The sequence below is a fragment of the Dissoconium aciculare genome, assembly GCF_010015565.1.
Source record: "Dissoconium aciculare CBS 342.82 unplaced genomic scaffold K489scaffold_1, whole genome shotgun sequence".
Lineage (NCBI taxonomy): Eukaryota > Fungi > Ascomycota > Dothideomycetes > Mycosphaerellales > Dissoconiaceae > Dissoconium > Dissoconium aciculare.
Genome location: NW_022984951.1, coordinates 1,108,708 through 1,128,147, shown reverse-complemented (window position 1 = coordinate 1,128,147; position 19,440 = coordinate 1,108,708). Strand labels below are relative to the sequence as shown.

Below are 19,440 nucleotides of genomic sequence, written 5' to 3'. Positions count from 1 at the left end.
GCATCATTCGTGCCTCATTTTCGCTTCGCCACAATCAGTTGCCCTCTAGTCTACCCACGACGCTTGCCATCTCTTCGTCGGTGTAAATCCGGAAGCCCTTGTCCTTGGTGACGCTGGCCAGCTGCACATTTTTTGCGTCTAGCTTCTCTTCCATGACCTGCTTCAGTGTCTTCAACGCTAATACCTCTGCTTCGGATAAAGTGATCGACTTGTAGAACTCGTTCTGCAGCTCTGCTTGAGCACCTTCGGAGCCTGAGCCGATGGCCTTGGCGTCGTAGCGGTAGAAAGTTCCTGAGGGCTCGGCGTGGTAGCTGGCGCGTGTCACATGTCAGCAAGCAACCACAGAAGTATGCTTCTTCGTCCCAATGTGAACTCACAGTGACGGGCCGTTCTCATCGTATCCTGCAATCAACAACGCCACACCAAATGGCCGACTCATGATGCTCTCCTCACCGTCCGCACCCTCGCCGAACCGTAATGCCAAATCACAGATCGCCTGCGTACAGCTCTCCACGCCCAATCGCTCGTTGTAATGGAATTCGTGATTCTGGCTCGTAACACGGGCGTGCTCGACCATGCTACGGGCATCGGCCTGCAGCCCGGACATGGCGCAGCCAATGTGTCGGTCGATCTCAACAATCTTCTCCACCGACGACGTCTCCAGCAGACTCGATGTGATGCGCTTCTCCACCCCTAGGATGACGCCCTCAGATGTGGCAATGCCGATAGCTGTTGAGCCGAGCTTGATCGCCTCAAGGGAGTATTCGACTTGGAAGAGACGACCTTCCGGTGAGAAAGTGCTGTAGGTAGATGTGGTTAGAACTTGTATGTGACAGGTGTTTTGCATATAGACTTAGCGTACTTGATACCGCGATCTTTGAGAATTGGGTCAGTTGAGTTGAGTAGCATTGCACGGCCAAAGGCAAGAGCTCACCATATTCTGATCGTGCAATAAACATTGTGATTGAGGTTGTTGGGGTGTGCTGAGTGTTGTTTGAACTTCCTCGAGGATGTAACGATTGAGTACGCTGTGAATGTCTGGTCGGAAGAGTCGCCTGGATATATGCTGAGTCGATATGCTGCGGGACGTTGGAGGAGAGGCGGCGTTGTCGACAATTGGACTTGTATGTGATTGATGAACTGCTAGATGCGGGAGTCGTATATGCAGTACGTAAAGCCGTGCTGCCTGAGGTGCCTTGCCCAGGTAGCTGCTCACGCTATTGTTCGGAGGACCTTTCTGACTAAGGATTTTGGTGATGCGGCGCATCTGCAGGTGGGGACCGGCCCGCCCTGACGCAGTTTCGCGCGTTTAAGGTTTCCCACGCGTGCTCGCCCCACCATTGTCGATTCTATACACTCACGAGCGGATGTCAAAAGCGAACACGTAAACATTTGACCTGATGAGCATCGCCCCATGAGACATCGTCTTCATGTCGGCCGCTTCCCGTGCGCCGAGCATTGCTGAGCGCCGTGCTTCGGCTGCGGTCCGACAAAAAAGCCGGCCGACTTCCGCTTCAGTCACTTCAGCTGGCGACGAAAGCCGAGACGAATCGCGAATACATAACCGCAAGACATCAACGATCACCACCACTACCGACATTCGACGCGATACCCTCACGCGCGAGGCTTTGGTCAAGCGCACCACATATGCTCCTGCAAAACGCCCCGATGCCGTGAATCAAAATCGTAGAAGTGCCGACGCGGAACGAGCTTCACCGCTGGATAAGGCTTCGTCGCGACGGGAATTGGATGAGAGCGCAGGTAACTCGTCCGAATGGGACTTATGCTCTTTGAAATCATAGCAATGTAGCTGACCCCTGGCAGGGTCAATATGGAGTCCCCGCGCGAGTCTCCTCTCGCCATCGACAGCACCATTGGCCTCGCGAATCTCAGTTCCGCCCACTGCAGCTCACGCGCCAGCATCAATACGTCCAACGGCTCTCGGCTCCCTCTCATTAGCAGCGCAAGAGAAGGCGATCATGGAGGATTTACTGTTCGTACTCATGGGATTTGAAGGACAATACATTCGTTACATGGAATCATATAATCCCCTCGATGAGAAGAGCAGGCTTTCGGGTCCACAATTTTTTATATTGCCTGGACTCGATCCCAGCTTAAGGGACCTGGCACACGGAACTTTGAAGACCGCAACACATTTCAGCGCTGTAGAAGCCTTTGTAGATGTGCAGAGCCGGGAAGAGATGGGCACAGTTAATCACGCTCTTTGCGCTGCCATGCGTAAAATGCTGAAAGACTACATGATCCTGATTGCGCAATTGGAGCATCAAATGCTCACAAATCCCTCGTTCACTCTACATCAGCTGAGCCTCCATACACGGCCCACCGCCCACATCATGCTTCAGCTTTACAGTGTCGCACATGAGATCCTGAAGGAGAACAGTATGTTACTGAACGAGGATGAATTAGATCAGTCTGATGATCTGGAAAACATACTGGAGTCTCTTCGCGAAGGCAAAGATGCTCCACTGCCAGGCAAAAAGGTCTGCAAGGGCGGATCAGTGCTTCGTCTGTTGACACGACGACTTGCTTCGATGGCAGGCGATCCCGCAGCACGCCAGTCACTTTCAATATTGCTCAAAGAGGCTAGCAGACCATATATGACGATGTTGAATGAGTGGCTACATCACGGCAATGTCCGTGATCCGCATCAAGAGTTCTTGATAAAGGAGCAGACGTCAATCCGCCGCGAAGGACTAGAACAGGACTACACCGACGAGTACTGGGAGAAGCGGTATACCATACGACTGGATTTGGTGCCTCCGCAATTAGATGCGGTCAAGGATAAAGTATTACTGGCTGGTAAATATCTGAATGTGGTTCGAGAATGTGGTGGTATTGACAATCTCAGCCGAGATCTTGATGCAAGTACAGATGTACCGCATACTTTTGACGACCCGCGTTTTGCAGAGAACGTCAGTGGAGCGTACGCTTTCGCCAACAAAAGCCTCATGGCACTACTTCTCACGACTCATGCACTACCAGCTAGGCTTCGTAGTCTGAAGCACTATTTCTTTCTCGACCGCAGCGATTTCTTCTCGTACTTCCTTGAACTCACTCAGTCTGAGCTTAAGAAGCCGGCAAAAAGTGTCAACACTGGGAAACTGCAAAGTCTGTTAGACATCGTCCTTCGACAACCAGGTTCGGTTGCTGCGGAGGATCCATTCAAGGAAGACGTCAAAGTGGTGATGAACGGTGTTGGCTTGACCGACTGGCTGATGCGAGTTGTGAATGTTCAGGGTATGGATGCAGACGCAACTTCTTTGTCCACGCACACTCCTGCTGCCACAAGTATCAATGGCGACAAGGAGGAGAAAGAGATTTTGGGTTATGGCGCTCTTACGCTAGACTATGCAGTGCCCTTCCCGCTCTCCCTGGTGGTTAGCCGGGTTACGCTGACCCGGTACCAACTGCTCTTTCGCTACTTACTGAGCCTTCGGCACCTGGAGACAATTCTCACGAACTCCTGGACAGAACATACCAAGGGCAAACCTTGGCAACACAAGTCTAAAGCCGATACTGCCACCGCTCGCAGGATTGAGAATTGGAAGCGGCGAGTTTGGTGCTTGCGCAGTCGAATGCTCTGCTTCGTGCAGCAACTGCTCTACTTCTGCACATCTGAGGTTATCGAGCCTAATTGGTTGGCTTTCATGTCAAGGCTGTCCCAGGCCAACGATGAGGAGCATGTAGATGGCGTGACTGGAACTTCCAACAAAATCAAGCGCACTGTGGATGAACTCATGCAGGACCATGTTGATTTTCTGGCGACGTGCTTGAAGGAATGCATGTTGACCAACTCACGACTTTTACGGGTAAGTGCTCGCACGAAGCTGTTTCTTCTATTGATCATTTGTCACTGACCCCCAGTTTCTCTTTCAGATTAATTCCAAGGTTATGACGACTTGCACGCTCTTTGCAAACTATACTGCATCACTTTCTCGAATATTAGTAGCTGCTGATCCCGAACTTGCGTCGCATCAGACTTCGCCCACTTCTGGAACGACGAACGACCGTACCGCTTACGACCCTGCGAAGCTCGACAAGCTATTCAATATCTTGAACCAGTACGAGACTCATTTCAAGCATCACCTGAAGATCCTGCTCGACGCTCTGAATTACCTTGCTGCAACTGAGACTGCTGTCTTTCTTGCATTGTGCGCGCGACTCAGTATGGCGAATGAAGGCGGCCCTGGAGGAGGGCCTGGCCCTAATGCGTATGGTTGACCATGAACGCTTGTGCTTTTGATGTTTATTGGCATGGCATGTTATAACGACTTTTCTGTGTTTGGGACGGATGGCGCACGGAGCGATGGTGTTCTAGGTCAACGGCGACATTACCAAAAGGAATCGGCTTTCATCTTGACTTGCGAACTTCGAAAAAGGACAGGTCATTGGCTTGTGCTACTCGATGACCCTTGAGGTCGCGGTGAGAACAGTGACATGGCTTTTTATAACGCAGATCTTCCCAGCTCATTTCGGGCGTATGCGCGGATCGGCTGGCGATGCTCGCACTCGCCGCGGGTCCCCTGACGGAGATTTGGTTGCTGTCCCATCAAAGAGCGTTGTGCTCGAACGACGTGCCTGTGGAGATGTGAGGCTCGCAGATCCGATGCTCGGCCGGCGGTCTGACGGCAGTGAAGTTCTCCTCTCGATGCCGCTTGGTCCAGTGCTCGTCGATCTCGTACCATATGGCTGCGTGCGCCGCAGCGCTTGGACGTAATAATCCCGGCCGAATTGTGCCTTGCAGGACGTCTTCTCATACAGATAAACGTACTCTAGGGTCTCTTTGGCTATTTGGAACTCCTGCGGAGACTTTGCTTGTATGACGCCTGGAGGCGGTGCAAAGAAAGTACCGTCGGGCGCAAATGGAAGCATACTCGGGTCACCGCTGCCTTCGATGTATGGCGCATTAAGATTTTGGTAAAGTAGCTCTTCAGCCTTCCTGTCAGCCTCATCGTCAAATTGACTCGAATCGATGTCCATTGCATTTTCGGACGATTCCGGGTCCGCGTCCGAGGATGATCTGAGATATGTTTTTTGATAGCTTCTCGCATCTTCGATGATAGCGGCACGCACGATAGACTGTTGTCGATCGATGTTGGCAATGATTGCATTCAGACGGTCTTCGCGATTATTGGGATGTGACGTCTGCTTGGTTGGGGACCAATAGACATGACGTTGCAAATGCTCGATTGACATGGCGCCGGCTTACAACAGTCACCGCAAGGCATGCATGTGGTAAGACCGTACCCCCAGTTCAGCGGCGATGATAGTCGTCGAGCAAGGTTTAATGTTTGCGAGTAGCTTTCTACAAGGACATGGTTGATTCCAGTAAGCACTAATCGTGCCGGGTTAGCGAGGTGGCGTCGTTCGATGATGGTCGATGTTGGCTGTGGCACGCGCGGAGAAATCTGTCGATCGGGCGCCTCACATGTCGTTAGCGATTTAGGTCTCGGCAAATCGCGCACGCAAGTGCTGATGCAACGCGATGGTTGCCCAGGTGTCGTATCTTGCGAGATGAGGCAAAGCAACGTCTGTGGAGACCCCAATTTGATGCATTATGTCCGTGGCGTATCAGCGTCTTAAGTCCGAGGCGTGTCAGACGCCACTGCCGTGTCCTTCGAGAAGAATCGCAACAAATCATGATTTGACACTCGCTTGTCACCGCTCACGTGTATTCCTGAGGGTGCTCCATCTGGTAAATGCTTTTCGTATACATAGATGGCGATAGCCCTGAAAGGCATTAAACGAGGTTCAGTCGAATTGCCCTGTGAGAAGGACAGACATTGCTCCACTCCAGGACTGTTATCTCCGCTAATAGCTGTGGACGATACCGAAACCTCTACCACCACTTGCCTATCAGCATTTGACGCCAACAAATCTGAAAGCCGACATTAGCTCAGCTTACTTCTCACTTCGATGAGACTTTAATCGTTTGGCATGACGCTCACGCGCTCAACGATGCATCACGAATCGCTTGGGTGAGCGAGCGCTGGACATAAATACCTCCCGTCATCCTGAATATCAGACTTTCACCTTACCCAACAATCTTAGAGCAGAGGCAACGCAGGAGAACTATACACAGCCCACATCTGGAACCGTCGCCATCATGTCGTCCTCGTTCAACACAATCCTCATCATGGGTGGAACTTCCGGCATCGGTGAGGGCATTGCCAAACGTTACCACAAGCAAGGCAAGAAGGTTATCATCACTGGTCGCCGGGAGAACCTCCTTGCCGAGATCACAAGCGCAAATCCTGGCATGGAGAGCTATACCATGGACAATTCCATCCTCGCAGACATCCCTGGGCACGTCGACACTTTGTTCACCAAATATCCCGATCTCGATGCAGTTTTGATCAACAGTGGAGCGATGAGCGCCTCCTCCATCAAGGACCTGTCGACTTCTTCAGACGAGCAGGTGATCAAAGAATTGACAGTCAATATGACAGCACCGTTCATCCTAGCTCGTCACATGATTCCGCGCTTCCTTTCGCGCGGCACCGAGGCCACGTTTATGATCACATCATCTGGACTGGCATTTGTGCCCAGCCCTCTGGCTCCCGTGTACAACGCAACCAAGTCGGGTGTGCACGCCTACCTTGTGACGCTGCGCCAGCAATTGAAGGGCACCAAGGTCAACATCATTGAAATCGTGCCTCCGCTCGTCTCCACGGATTTGACGGTGGCATTTCAAGACCAGCTCAAGGGAGCGAAAGCATTGACGCTGCAGCAATTCCTCGATGAAATATTCGGCACGCTTGACAGCAACGAGGCCAAGGACCTGAAGGAGGTTGCTGCAGGAACCGCGGTTGATAGGTCGAACGCATGGAGATCATCCATTGGCGAGCTTCTAAAGAACAGTGGCATGGGTGGCTAGAGTTGCGGCCGTCTGATTTTGACTTTTTGACAAGAAACAATGTTACTCTGTACTCGTGTCTGCAACCAGATCGATCAATGTAAAGCTTCGAACATTGAGATTGAGCAATGACGAGAACGAACGATGTGATCATTACTATGTGACTCCAACCTTGGAATGTTAGAATATTCTTGAACTCGATAAGTAACCCTAAAAGTGCCGTTGTCAGCACTGGAGTTGCAAGTGCACAGCTTCGACAACACATCATCACTGCCTGGGTACTCAACTTTCTTGACATTCAAAAGTTGCATGGCATCGCAACGGTCACCACCACAACATGCATGTCTTGAAAATCGCTGCACAAGCCATCGGCTTCGCAGCCTTGGCTAATGCCGCTCGCCTCGTCGTCGTCGTCCCTCCCTCGCAGTTACTCCCCGAGCCGTCCAGCCTCCCATCCTCTACGCACGCCGTATTACTCGGCTCTCCTGGCGGCGCACGATACGACAGCCTTCTTCGACGAGACAACACCTTCGTCTTCCCGGAGCTCGCACTCGACAGCTACCTGTTCACTATCTACGCACGGGACTACAACTTCGCACCGCTACGAGTTGACGTTGCGACAAATGCCTCTTCCACCGCCCTTTCCTCGGAGAAATATGAGTCGAGCACTGTGATCACCGCCTGGCAGACGTTCCGAGGAAACCAATGGTCGAATAAAGGGCCAGAGCTGGATTCTGCGAGGGATACTCTTATAATCCGTGTTCAACCCTTGAGCGGAAAGGACTACTACCAACAGAGGGCTGGGTTCAGCATCTTGAGCTTCTTGAAGAATCCGATGATACTGATGGGTCTATTCTCGGTCGTAATGATCGTTGGTATCCCTTATGTCATGGACAACTGTGAGTACCATCTTGGCTGGCCGATATGGGGGACTCCGTTTCCACGTCACGTAGTATACCCTTCTTTCAGCCTGTCTAACTTTAATTTGTCGCAGTGGACCCCGAAATGAAGGCCGAGTTGGAGGAAATGCAGAAGTCGGGCTCTTCTGCTTCGTCGGCTCAAGCCGCTGCAGAATCTTTCCAAAACTTCGACCTTGCTGGATGGATGGCTGGCAAAAGTGCACCCGCCGCGCCAGCGAAAAATGGAGGCGGAGGTGGAAACGGTAAAAAGAGATAAGATCATGAATTATCGTTATGCCAGAAATGGCCAAATTGAACAAGAGCTGTTCGTGCTTGTGACCCACGGAGCATATCCCAAACCCGCCGCCGAAAGACAACTATGATGCAAAATTCCAACGCAACACTTCGAAACAAACTCCACGAGGAAACGTCCAGCTGACATTGGAATGCTGAATATGCCGCTCGATACAGCCTACACTGTGTGCCTCTTACTGCGGTGATCTCGAGCCGATATATCGTACTTCCAGGCACCGATCCTGTCTTCCGTTCATCTCGGTCATGCGTTGTTCTGCCTCAATCCGCTTTGGACAGCCAAGCGGATCGTCTAGAGCATAGCAAGTGGGAAAGGGATATGCGCAGGTGCATTGGAAGTGGCGCGAAGAGCGATGAGTTCCCTGCGGTAAGTTGTTCCGGGATCTGAACGGCGTTTGTGGCTTACCAGTAACATTGTGCTTCGCGTTCGCAGACCGAAGCGTCGTTTTACAAGTGGATCGCAACTCAAGTAGGTCGAGTTCGGTAGCATCTACCAAGGGTCGGTAATCCGATGAAGATTTTGGTACAGGGCTGCTGGGCGTTTTGCGGCTGCGCTCTGCGGGCTTTCGCCGCGGTTTGGGCGGTGTAAGTAATGTTTGTTGCTTTGGCACAGCTCTGTCCTTCTTTGGCGACTGCATTTTCGGCCGGGTCTGTTGGCGAGGTGATGTCGTCTGAGGTTCAGGTGCAGTCTGTGGACAGTCTGATGTGGGTGTTTGGTGGAAATTCTCCCGTGGCGTAGCAACTTGTGCTGGCGATTGTAAACCGATTGCATGCATTCCATTCTGCGTAGACTCATGGCTCTTCAGAGACTCAGAAATGTTATTTGATGCGAAAGTCAATTGAGGTAGCGTTCGACCGTGAGAGCTACGTTGGTCTAGCGATTCGAAGCTGGTTCGACCAGAGCCGGCTGATGTCAGAGCAGGGCGCTGAACCACGCTTTCTGTGTGCTCATCTTCTTCGATATTGATTATTGATCTATTTGATTGTGTCTTCGGAGCTCGCTTTGACACTTGCTGAGCGTCTCCAGCCCTATAGTAGTCCTGCAGGGGAATAACACCCTTTGATGTATGACACTCAGGCATTTTCGCAGGCGTCACCAATTCATCGTTTAAAATTTTCGGCGGCAAGATTGATCCTGTGGTTCGAGCTTGAGCTTGAGCTTGCGTTTTGACTTTGTCCTGGCCATGACCCTGAAGCCTTGTACTGTGCTTCTCCGTTGAGAGCTTTCGAGGGGACTCGTGTGGCGTTTCGATCCGCTGTCGCTTGGGCGTGTAAGGAAGAGATTCGTGTGTGCTGAGTATATACCATTTGCCCAGCTCTTGCTCTTGCGCCTGCATCTCCTGTCGTTCCAGCTTATTGCGACATCCTTGCTTTATAATTCTGGCCTGCTGAACTGCCGAGAATTGCAACTGGGCAGAAGGCCTCTCGGCTGGGGTTGTGACCATGTGCCAATCTTCCAGCAGACTCGGACATAACAGTTGTGATTGTGACACCCCTGAAATAAATCCTGATTGCGGACTGAGCGGCCGCCCTGCCCTGTACACGAGATGCCGGCGATTGATCGCGTGCGTCTGATCGCCCACGGGCTTTGGACAGTACAATGAAACTGAATATCGAGGTAATGCAGCCTTAGGCCCTGGAGCAATACTTTGGGGATTCACCGTCTGCCGCAACACCGTTCTAATATTACTGGTGTGTTGCTGGGCCCCTGAACATGCGTAATGCGCTCGTTCGCGATGGACAGGCGAGTCAATGGCCAAGCTGTGGTTATACTCGTGGTTGATACCATGCAACTGATGACTCCGGAGATGCGGAGTCCCATATGGGGTGTGGGTAGAAGCATAGGTGCTCTGTCGATGTGTCTGCCACTGTTGGGAAAGATCGATCGACGTATCTGGCGAGCCAAGTAAAAGACTATTTCGCGGGTGGTTCATCTCAAATGGACTGCTCGCCATTTGCGAATATGCCTGTTGGTTCGAGCCAGACATTGTGTTCAGGTTCTGATCGCTTCGACATATTTGTGGCTGTACCGGAGGTCCCCTTACGTCCATATTCCGCAAGACCTGGTGTTGTTGCCGCTGCCGTCTGTGACCAGTGACTAGGTTGCTTCGCAGGGCTAAGCCGAAATATCCACTACCATTCTCGAAGGCACCCGCCATTGTATTGCGAAATCCAGGCCCATGTAAAGAAGTGTTTCCCCATTCGCAAGGAAATGCGAAAACTTCATCATACACGTAATGATCGCTGTGCAAAGGAATTTGCATCTCTGTGATTACCTAGGTAGATGGTCAAGAAACCACCCTCCCAGTAGAAGCAGCAGGTGAGCGTTGCCAATGCGTAAGTGTATAGTTGGATTAGTCCGTCGTATGTCGAATATCGGTGCTTGTGATTGATCAGCTTTGCGGCGTTGTTTTGTAGTTGGGGCTGAGACGAAGAATCAGTGTTGACAATGTGATGGGTCTGGTAGCTTTGCACTGGGCCACAGCGTGTCCAATCTTAAACGTAGATCGCAGAGGGAGACTGCATCAGTCAGTAATCTAGGTCGAGGGCTTCAAAACATTACAGGACATCCCATGCTGTTGACAGCGGGTTAGTGGGCATTCCAACATGAATGCAAGCGGAATGTGTCGTCTGATGGCGCAATGAAACTTTGTCGCGTCTGCTTTGTAATACTTCCGTTGCCAACAATCAAACTTCGGAACAGCAGGGGTCATCGTAAGAAGCATGAATTGCTTGACTGCGTGGACACGTGATGCACATGAGAGCGCCTTTCTAACCCACTGCAGAGCGCAGGAATGACAGGACAGATCATAATACTTACACGAACTGGCGTTCGATTCCCGCACTTCGCCCCAGGTAGCCACGGGCTTCAAATCGTTAAATTCATGGCGTGACTACTCGTCCACCTCCATGCTTTCACCACCTTCAGCTTTGTTTTCGAACGCCGTCTCTAGCCAGCTAGCAACTGCCTGACCCTCATGTAGCTTGAAGGTCTCATCAATTCCTCCAACACCCACGCTTGTGTTATCCACGGACAATTCCTTGTCTTGACTCAAACTGTCCTTCAATGCTCGTAGAGCATGCTGAATGAGCTCTTCCCGCGTTGCGTTCTCAAAGCTCTCAAGGTTCCTCTCGAGGTATGTCCGCGCCATCTGTGACCGTGCACCAATACCGCATGCAATCATCTCCTGCGTTACTCCCGACGGCTGGAACTCGAAGAGATGCGGGCCTTTTGCATCGACGCCGGCAATCAGAAGACCAACACCATAAGGTCGTCGGCCGTACTGCTGTGTGTTGGTTTGTGCACGGTCGCCGATGCGCGAGGTGATATCGGAGAGAAGTATCGGACGGTCGTAAGTTAGACGTGAAGCCAGGGATTGCTGCTTCATAAAGTTTGAGAGCACGCGAGCGTCGGAGGCCAGACCTGCCAGAGCAATACCATAATGCGTATCAATCGGGATGATCTTTCGCTGGTAAGATGATAGCTCTTCTGCGTTACGCTGCCAAGAGGATTTGTCAATAACGAATATTATGAATTTGTGAACTTCAGATCAAGCGTACTTTGATGGCGGCGAGGACTGCATGAGTCTTACTGACGATCCCAACCACGACTGAACCTTGCTTTACGGCCTCTTGTGCGTATTCGACTTGGAAGATCCGACCTTGAGGAGAGCTGAACGTCTGTCAGAAAGCCCGAAATGCCTGTTCGAGATCACGAGATGCACTCACAAGGTGACAGAATCATTGTCGTAATTGTTACGAAACATGACTGCGGCGGTGGTGATGTGATTCTCTCAATGCTCCGTCCAGTAGGAGTAGATACGTGTCAATGCTCGTGGGATGTTCGTCTCAGTGAATCGGCCTTGAAATTTGCAATTGTCTCGATTGCTGTTGTTGGCGCGGCTGCTTTGCTGGAGCCTCGATGTTCAAACAGTGTTGAAAGCTTATTGCTAGGCGAATCCGTCAGGCTACAAACGTCCGCGTCGTCGGCTGGAAAGGCGCATCTCACGGCAGCTGCCCGCAACGACCGGATCCCACACGCCGTGGATGACTAAGTGAGATCATGGCTGCTCCCGCCCAGCGTCAGTCCCTGGGGCTCACGGGAGCTCTTGCGCCGATGCCTGCAAGCCATCATACATAGGCGCAGCACCTCCGACGTCAACCTGACCACGTGAGACGATCACATTGAACACGACTCACTCGGGCATTTACCTTTGTGCTCCTGCGCATGCTTGGAACCAAGCTTCAATTGATCTTGATAGCCGGCGAAGCAGAATAAGCAGACCCGATTACATCCCAAGGAAGCGACCCGGTTCCGAGCTTCGAAACGCTATTGCTGGAGCAACTACGCTTTCGCGGCCGACGCGAATACACCCAACATGGCCATGCAAGGTCTCAGCACAATTATTGTGCTCTCATTTGTATGACATTCCATGATTAATTGCATGGCGAACTTGCCGGTATGGACCAGACTGACCGCCCTTGTCACAGATCCTCGCGATCGGTTTCCTTCTCGTCATCCTTTCCGCCGCGCTTTTCGAGGGAAATTATCTCACCCTCCTTGTCGTCGCAACCTACGTGTTAGCTCCGGTACCGAACTGGATATGCGGGAAAGCTCAGGCTCGTGATGATTTTATGGACAACAACGGCAGCAATAGCATCGTGGAGCTGGGCCGGTTTCTGACGGGTTTCCTAGTATTGATGGGGATCGGTATGTTGAACACGAGCACGTTATGCAATGGCGAAATGTTGCTTTAGGATAACTGAATACTGACTCGCATCACCATAGCATTACCCGTGGTCCTTGCGCACTGCGATCAAATTACGACAGCTGCCATGGCTATGAGCATCTCTGGTGGACTGCTAATTTACGGCACGATCATCGCATTTGGACTATTCTTTAGAGAGCAAGAGGAGTTCTGAGGGACTGGGCCCCATGATTTACTAATGTAACTTTGCTAAATAGAATCTTAAGCTTAACGATTACCACACGTACATAAACCCCCCAACACCAAGCATTCAAAACACCTAAAGCTCCGGAGCAAAGAGTGCTGCTTTCAATGACTCCGGCAGTCGCGACATGGCTTGCTCGCCTTCTTGAATTGCGGTCTGCGCCTCAGTCATGTTTCCACTCTTCTCTGCTGTTTCACACAACATGCGGTCGGCCACAGCCATCCACAAACGGTCTCCTGATCTTTTGGCCAGCGCACGGCCCACCTTCGCCGATTGCTCGGCCTGTCTGCCGACAATGTTGGCGAAGAACAGATGCGTCATGTGATTCATCACGATGTTCAGCAGGCGATCGTTCCCCACCTTCTGCGCCGCTCCAATGGCAAATTGAATGTATTGCTTAGTCTTGATGATGGTCATCTCAGGCGCGGTGGCTTTCAGGGCATGGAAAGCCGACTCCATGGCTTTGTTACCGTGCTCGCTGCCGTTGCTGCTATATTGTGTGATGCACATTGGCTCTATCCGATGCAAGAGAGCATCGGCCTCTGCCGATGCCCCGAGTTTGCGCAATATGAGGATGCTGTTTAATGCTGCTAGCACTTTTAGATGCGCGGAATTGATGCTTTGAAAAGCTCTGCTGTCCAGTGCTGCGGGCAATCGCAGACTTGGTTTGCGGTACAGGTCTAGAGCTTGCTTAAGATGACCTAAGCCATGCTTACCGATGGCTTCGAGATAGTCGACTAGGACCGCAGTGTCCTCGTCCAAGGTGACTCCTGCCGTCACGATGTACTGGCGGATACTACCCATACCTTTCATCGCAACCTCCCAGTCAGCCCGAGCGCACCGTGAGAACACCACGTAGGCTTGCAGGGTGATGCGCATCCGATCCTGCCAGGATGTGTGTCGAGAGGCTGTCGACAAAGATTCCCGATTGTTCTCAAGGGCTACCTTGTTAAGGCTGATTCCCTCGCCGAGAAACGTCTCCGGCATCTGCTCGATATTGGCCTTCTGTAAACTAGTGACACCGCTCAATAGAAATCCAAGAGTTGTCGCCTGAGTCCGTGTCAGCCATGACATTGATAGTCCATACTGACCCATAGGAGTCTGTCTCAGAATTCCGCCGGTATCTCGCTCAATGTCATCAGAATTGGCCGCAAATTCAGAAAGCGGTAGGAGCCAGCATCCATCCTTGCTCTGTTCAGGATCTTCGTAGTAGTCATCCAGATTTTTGCGAAAATTTGACAACTTGGTTGTGGCCTGATCTGGATTCAAACGTGTCAAGTGGCAGGCAAGATCAGCAGCATCCAAAAGGGCTCGTACTTGAGGCATGGCCGCCATTTCTGCAGAGAGCTGGTGTGTACGTGCTGTTGCGAGTGCTCTCTGAGCAAGATCGACACTGTCCGGTGTTTGCGCTCGGAGATGCATCAGTGCTTCCATGCCACTGGCGACAATAATGACAGCAACGGCGTGAGTTTGGGATGCCGCGACAACAACGGCTGCAAGCTGTTTAACAAGCGCCCCTAGCTCCTGATGAGCTGTATCCGTTTGTAATCCGAACGAGACTCGCAAGAATCTGAATACGTAAACCCAATGCGTCAGGTGAAGCTTTTGCACTTCGTCAATGAGCTTATCGACCGCTTTCATCGCGGCTCGAGCCTGACCGGCTTTGAACCAGATACGGGCCAGGAGATGATGCATGGAATATTTGGGATCGGAAAGGCGCGCTCTTTCACAAAGTGCAATGCCTTTCGTGAGTATCGCCTCAGCATCCGAATCGTTGTCAGTTTCTTCGTACATGAGGCTGGCTAATCTTAAACGGATGCAAGCTTCCTTTCGAGCGTCCAATATGCGATAGTTGTTGAGCACCGACTCAAGGCAACTCATACCTGTGCTCAACAGGGCGAAATATTCGTCCAACCGATCTTCCACCACTTCGCCTCCAGCAAGTGACGTACTGATGCTGTAAGCGGCAGTAATGTATTCGTCCGACAAAGTCAATAACGCCGCTTGGTAGTCAACGCTCGGGTGGTTTGGAGGCGTTGGTGGAAACTGGGAGGAAGCAAGCTCTGTTAGCGGCGATGATGCCGGCAATTGTCGTGCCGCCTGCATGTGGGCATGTCCGTTGACTTTGGGGCCAGACTTCGACGTGACCGTTGCCGCGACACCTTCTGACTTTTGTCGTTTCACAGTATGAGCAGGAGCCCTGGAAGGACCCTGAGTCGTTTGGCCGCCACGATTGGTCGGCAGCTTTTTAGTTGCGCTCTTTTGCTGAGGTTTCAGGGACGTGGCCAACTTTGGCCCCTCAGATGTGACTGGTATTTGAGGTGCTGGCAGAACCGAGGCCTGGGTTTGGTATTCCGCTTTCACTTGTGGTGGTATTGAGGGTTGTGTTAATATTTGTGCATGTTGGAGATGAGCCGGAGTTTGTTTCTCGCGGATTTGAGGTTGTTCATAAGGTTTCTGAGGAGCCTGCAAGTGATTCGAAGGTCGAGAGCTGGGCTGGGACATGGGTTGTTGCTGAAGATTCGGACGATTTTGCCCAGATTCTGGTACAACAAATTGTGAGGTTGATCGAGGCAATGACGCCACTGCAGGCCTCGACTCTCCTGAAATTGATGCATTCAATGCCATGTTTGGACTTTGATTAGGATAGGTATTGACAGCATGTGACTGCTGATCAGCGGAAAAATGACGACGGTCTGGATTGGGGGGCATCACATGGGAAGAAGGTGAAGATTGAGGCCGTGGAAGCAGATGAGATTGGGTGCCGTGCTGGTTGGCGAGCACTTGTGATGGAGGAATATCATTGCTGCCATCAAATGTGGACGTCTGAAGCTGTCGCCCGTAGAACGGAGGTTGCGCTGGGGCATGCTGTAGTTGCGGGATCTGATATTGCGCCATGGCGCCGGACTGTGAGGATTGCTGCTGATACAAAGGCTGTGAGAAGGCGGTAGGTGCATTATAGCCAGTCCCAGGGTCAGCGGAGAGCAAGGAAACGCTGCCGAGTCGAGCTGTGCTCGGTGAGCCATAATTCGATGTGGGCTGTGCAAATGATTGTTGATAGTTGACTCCATATTCCATCGGTTGGTAGTAAGTTGAAGACAAGCTTTGATCATAATACGCAGTGGTCCCATAGGTCATTGAGGGTAATCCAGCAACATGTTGCTGTTGCTGTTGCTGTTGTTGTTGTTGATGATGTTGTTGTTGTTGGCCATACAGAGGCTGCTGCAACGCGTTGCTATTCATCTGTACCGATGGTTGGGCATACGTTCTCTGAGGATTCCTGTGGAACATTGGCGCCTGCGCCTGCGCATGAGACTGCATACTTGAGTCATGGTTGGAGGCATATCCATCAGCACCGTAAGTCTCGTCTTGATAATTAGGATTGTAAGGCATCTTGCGCTCTCCCAGAACGAGTGTCGTCTACCCGCGGACAATGATCGTTGCCCTCTTGTCGATGAGCTGTGATCATTGTTATGGCAACTTCTAGGTTTCGTAATACGAGCTCCACAATTTGATCATATCAGGCTTCGTGGTTCGCAAGTTTAAACTGTAATCACGAGACTCCTCTGATTTTCCCTGCACCTCTCACATGAAATGACCGTGTGTCTTCATGTAAGGCGTAGGTCGTACGCGTGCTCACCTAGATGATGGCCACTAGCCAATCACAGCCGTCTGCCGGGTGAATCCCGGCCGGCCGTAGCTCCGATTTACGACTCAAGCTAATACCCAAAATAATTGCCGACTTTTGGAAACTTCTTTTAACACAATTTTGAAATTTTGTCATTCAAAGTCACAAATATGGCTCTACCCAGCAAGTCCGGTGCCAATAAGGGCACCAGCAAGTCTTCTAAATCTTTCAAATCTGGCGGCGCATCCAAAGGTGCGAAGAAGACGGGGCCCAAGCCGGCCGCAACACAGCACAAGCCCAAGCCAAATCTGCTTAACGATAAGAAAAAGACTCTCGGCAAGCGCAAACCGCCACACTTGCGGTACACAGAGGCCGAATTAAAGGTTCCACAGCTCAATGGAATCAGACCTGCCGGTGTCCAAAAGCCACCAAACGCAAAAAAGGGCAAAAACTTCGTCGACGACAAAGAGAGCATGAATGCCATTATGGCACTGGTCATGGCGGAGAAGGAGGGCAACATTGAGAGTAAGATGATGCGTGCGCGACAAATGGAGGAAGTGCGCGAAGCACGACGTTTGGAGATGGAGAAGCGGGCTGAGGGAAAGCGCGAGGGTCTAGAGGAGCGCAAACAGAACATTAAGAATGGCAGCAAGAAACGAAGACGTTCTGAGAGCGAGGTCGAGGTCACCAAGGATAAATCTGAAGATGCGGAGCGATCGCAAAATTCGAAAAGAAAGCGGGTGAGCTTTGGTTGAAGCTCTTCTACGGGAGTGTGCTATTGAACGAAAATCTCCGCATCACAATAGTGAGGATGCTCCGCCACAGTCAATCACTCCTTCGAAACCACATGCAAAGGACGGCGCATGGGCTGGTAGACGAACGGCGCCTCGAAGCCACCATGAGGGCCCTTGTGCTCCTCAGGTGCTTCAATTTTGCTGAAGTCGACCTGTTTCCACATGGCATTGAGGAAAGCCATAGTCTGACACGGAAAAATGTCAGCTCTGTACACTTTAAACGGAGCCTCCAGAAGCGACCTACCGGCTTACGATGCCAACGTCCACCACCATATTCAAACCAGCCGAGATGCCCACCTCCACCCGTGGCACACATCACAATATACGGGTTCTTGCGGATCTCTTCGTACGGAACCCCTTCGTCACAAGCGATCGGGTCATCTTGTGCGTGCAGCGCGAGCACAGGAATCTTGATGTTGAGCACGGCACTGATGCTGCTAGCATCGCGGTAGTAGGCGCCTACCGTAGGATAATTCCACGCAGCGCACTGAACTTCTCGATCGAAATCCCATAGGTACTTCAACTTATGTATCCGTTCGGTCTTGAGAAGTTTGTTCTTGGTGATTTGTTCCTCATGAATGTCGAAGAGGGCACGCATGTGCCCACCCATAGCCTTGCCGTAAATTTCAGAGCCAATCCAGGTCCGCTTCAGGTTCAGCGAGCTGACTTCCAAGTTCCATGGGTTACTGACGATGATTGCAGCGGAGAGCGGGCAGTTTGAGCCTTCCTCGCCAAGATACTGTAAAGCATGATGTGAGCATGTGACACGAGAGAAATCACGTATAAAGTCATGCAAAGCGTGTTGCACTTACATTTGTGATGATATTAGCACCAAGCGAGTAGCCAATGCCGAAGAGTGGCCGGTTCGGCCAGGTCTTACGTGCCCAGTTGACAACCTGTCGACAGTCCCAAGTGGCGCGAGCGTTGTAAAGGATGCTCGTCGTGATCTTCGAGCCAGCACAGCCACGGCTGTTCACGACTAAGGCTTCCCAGTCACCTCCCGAAAGACCGCCTGCCTTCTTGCCTTCCTCGGTGACCGCAACCAGAGGATCCAAGACATAACGAAGGTAGTTCTCGTATGATCCACCGCTCAACCCGTGAAGGGTGATCAGAAGAGGCTTGGTGTCATCGGTGCCGATGTTCTCGAATTCCTTGTCTGTGAAGTATGTCGTTCGAGGAGGAAGTCTCGTGTGGCCAACGCCGACAGGATCTTCACGGAGACCTTTGTCTTCGACACCGCCGTCCTCGGCTCTGGCATCAGTCTTCGCAGGAGGTGGCGCAACGACCAAGTCCACGGTGAAGTGACCCTTGAACGCCTCATCTTCGGCGGCGAGCACACGACGTTTGTAGTGAATCTGAGGGCCTTTGTCTTTGACGGACGTCCAGGCTGTTTGGAGGTGACCATTGTTCAAGAGGGGATTCAAGAAGCAAGGCGGAATGACATCTTTGCAGATCTCCGGTAGAGCACGCTTTGGACCATCATAAGTGGGAAGGACTAAGGGCTCTTCCGAATGGGTGTAGGTGATAGTGCGCTCGCCTGTAAGATACGACGAGAGTCCAGACATGTTTGCTAGGACCTTTTATGTCTATTATATCTGTATATCAAAATTGGAGCTGCCTTGCGCACGATCAATGGCTCCGCGAGACATTTAAGAACGACGTTGCGATACTTTCTACGCTACTCAGGCCTCGGTAGAAGCTTGCAGGGTCTCCACTGCAATTGAAGATGGATTGGGACGTTGTCACATCGGGCCGATATCCATGAGACTTGAACAAATGGTCTCTATGTCATGGAGCTTGAGTCATATCGCCTTACTAAATATGAAGTGAACTGCATTTTGGGACAATGATTGCACAATATTGCCTACCTGCATGCTTCTGGCCAAGTGTGCAGGCGCAGTTCATTATTCCCTTGCGAGCTGGTCGACAAATGCATACGAATGCCACCAGGGACCAACACCTATGGGCAACCAGCCA

At 51.6% G+C, this 19,440-nt stretch overlaps 11 protein-coding genes across 11 annotated transcripts; 5 read left to right on the top strand and 6 right to left on the bottom strand.

Moving 5' to 3' along the window:
- Positions 1-34: 34 nt before the first annotated feature.
- K489DRAFT_405994 (proteasome core particle subunit alpha 5) lies at positions 35-959 on the bottom strand (the record flags this gene model as incomplete). Its single annotated transcript, XM_033607205.1, has 4 exons — positions 35-311; positions 378-800; positions 863-875; positions 935-959. 4 exons carry the CDS (start codon positions 957-959, stop codon positions 35-37), a joined length of 738 nt encoding a protein of 245 aa, XP_033464310.1.
- Positions 960-1,430: 471 nt separating this feature from the next.
- K489DRAFT_310857 (uncharacterized protein) lies at positions 1,431-4,242 on the top strand (the record flags this gene model as incomplete). Its single annotated transcript, XM_033600735.1, has 3 exons — positions 1,431-1,761; positions 1,825-3,830; positions 3,898-4,242. The coding sequence occupies 3 exons, from the start codon at positions 1,431-1,433 to the stop codon at positions 4,240-4,242; spliced, it is 2,682 nt and encodes an 893-aa protein (XP_033464309.1).
- A 246-nt stretch (positions 4,243-4,488) lies between these two features.
- K489DRAFT_405992 (uncharacterized protein) lies at positions 4,489-5,217 on the bottom strand (the record flags this gene model as incomplete). Its single annotated transcript, XM_033607204.1, has 1 exon — positions 4,489-5,217. One exon carries the CDS (start codon positions 5,215-5,217, stop codon positions 4,489-4,491), a length of 729 nt encoding a protein of 242 aa, XP_033464308.1.
- Positions 5,218-6,127: 910 nt separating this feature from the next.
- K489DRAFT_310748 (short-chain dehydrogenase/reductase-like protein SDR) lies at positions 6,128-6,898 on the top strand (the record flags this gene model as incomplete). Its single annotated transcript, XM_033600727.1, has 1 exon — positions 6,128-6,898. The coding sequence occupies one exon, from the start codon at positions 6,128-6,130 to the stop codon at positions 6,896-6,898; it is 771 nt and encodes a 256-aa protein (XP_033464307.1).
- A 346-nt stretch (positions 6,899-7,244) lies between these two features.
- Positions 7,245-8,017, top strand: K489DRAFT_295464 (uncharacterized protein; the record flags this gene model as incomplete). The annotated part of the gene is made up of 2 exons (XM_033600295.1): positions 7,245-7,776; positions 7,872-8,017. Coding segments are annotated over 2 exons (678 nt in total), but the record flags the coding sequence as incomplete, so codon positions are not given.
- Positions 8,018-8,075: 58 nt separating this feature from the next.
- K489DRAFT_11527 (uncharacterized protein) lies at positions 8,076-10,625 on the bottom strand. The gene has a single exon (XM_033598926.1). It carries the CDS (start codon positions 10,350-10,352, stop codon positions 8,265-8,267), a length of 2,088 nt encoding a protein of 695 aa, XP_033464305.1. The 5' UTR covers positions 10,353-10,625; the 3' UTR covers positions 8,076-8,264.
- Positions 10,626-10,982: 357 nt separating this feature from the next.
- Positions 10,983-11,855, bottom strand: K489DRAFT_385918 (N-terminal nucleophile aminohydrolase; the record flags this gene model as incomplete). Its single annotated transcript, XM_033606177.1, has 3 exons — positions 10,983-11,588; positions 11,650-11,761; positions 11,818-11,855. The coding sequence occupies 3 exons, from the start codon at positions 11,853-11,855 to the stop codon at positions 10,983-10,985; spliced, it is 756 nt and encodes a 251-aa protein (XP_033464304.1).
- A 612-nt stretch (positions 11,856-12,467) lies between these two features.
- Positions 12,468-13,011, top strand: K489DRAFT_405987 (vacuolar protein sorting 55 superfamily; the record flags this gene model as incomplete). Its single annotated transcript, XM_033607203.1, has 3 exons — positions 12,468-12,509; positions 12,580-12,799; positions 12,878-13,011. The coding sequence occupies 3 exons, from the start codon at positions 12,468-12,470 to the stop codon at positions 13,009-13,011; spliced, it is 396 nt and encodes a 131-aa protein (XP_033464303.1).
- On the bottom strand, positions 12,966-16,636 carry K489DRAFT_375355 (uncharacterized protein). Its single transcript, XM_033603671.1, has one exon. It carries the CDS (start codon positions 16,432-16,434, stop codon positions 13,117-13,119), a length of 3,318 nt encoding a protein of 1,105 aa, XP_033464302.1. The 5' UTR covers positions 16,435-16,636; the 3' UTR covers positions 12,966-13,116.
- A 178-nt stretch (positions 16,637-16,814) lies between these two features.
- On the top strand, positions 16,815-17,660 carry K489DRAFT_375354 (uncharacterized protein). Its single transcript, XM_033603670.1, has one exon. It carries the CDS (start codon positions 16,840-16,842, stop codon positions 17,422-17,424), a length of 585 nt encoding a protein of 194 aa, XP_033464301.1. The 5' UTR covers positions 16,815-16,839; the 3' UTR covers positions 17,425-17,660.
- K489DRAFT_348462 (hydrolase, alpha/beta fold family) lies at positions 17,450-19,114 on the bottom strand. The gene is made up of 3 exons (XM_033602375.1): positions 18,276-19,114; positions 17,708-18,202; positions 17,450-17,648 (listed from the first exon to the last, which is right to left on the bottom strand). Exons 1-3 carry the CDS (start codon positions 19,026-19,028, stop codon positions 17,499-17,501), a joined length of 1,398 nt encoding a protein of 465 aa, XP_033464300.1. The 5' UTR covers positions 19,029-19,114; the 3' UTR covers positions 17,450-17,498.
- Between the last annotated feature and the right edge of the window lie 326 nt (positions 19,115-19,440).

Coding starts and splice junctions, on each gene's coding strand:
- K489DRAFT_11527 (XM_033598926.1), bottom strand. CDS start 10,352: ATGCAAATTCCTTTGCACAGCGATCATTACGTGTATGATGAAGTTTTC.
- K489DRAFT_348462 (XM_033602375.1), bottom strand. CDS start 19,028: ATGTCTGGACTCTCGTCGTATCTTACAGGCGAGCGCACTATCACCTAC. Junction 18,203..18,275: donor GTGCTAATATCATCACAAAT/GTAAGTGCAACA, acceptor CATGCTTTACAG/TATCTTGGCGAGGAAGGCTC. Junction 17,649..17,707: donor GACGTTGGCATCGTAAGCCG/GTAGGTCGCTTC, acceptor TTTCCGTGTCAG/ACTATGGCTTTCCTCAATGC.
- K489DRAFT_375354 (XM_033603670.1), top strand. CDS start 16,840: ATGGCTCTACCCAGCAAGTCCGGTGCCAATAAGGGCACCAGCAAGTCT.
- K489DRAFT_375355 (XM_033603671.1), bottom strand. CDS start 16,434: ATGCCTTACAATCCTAATTATCAAGACGAGACTTACGGTGCTGATGGA.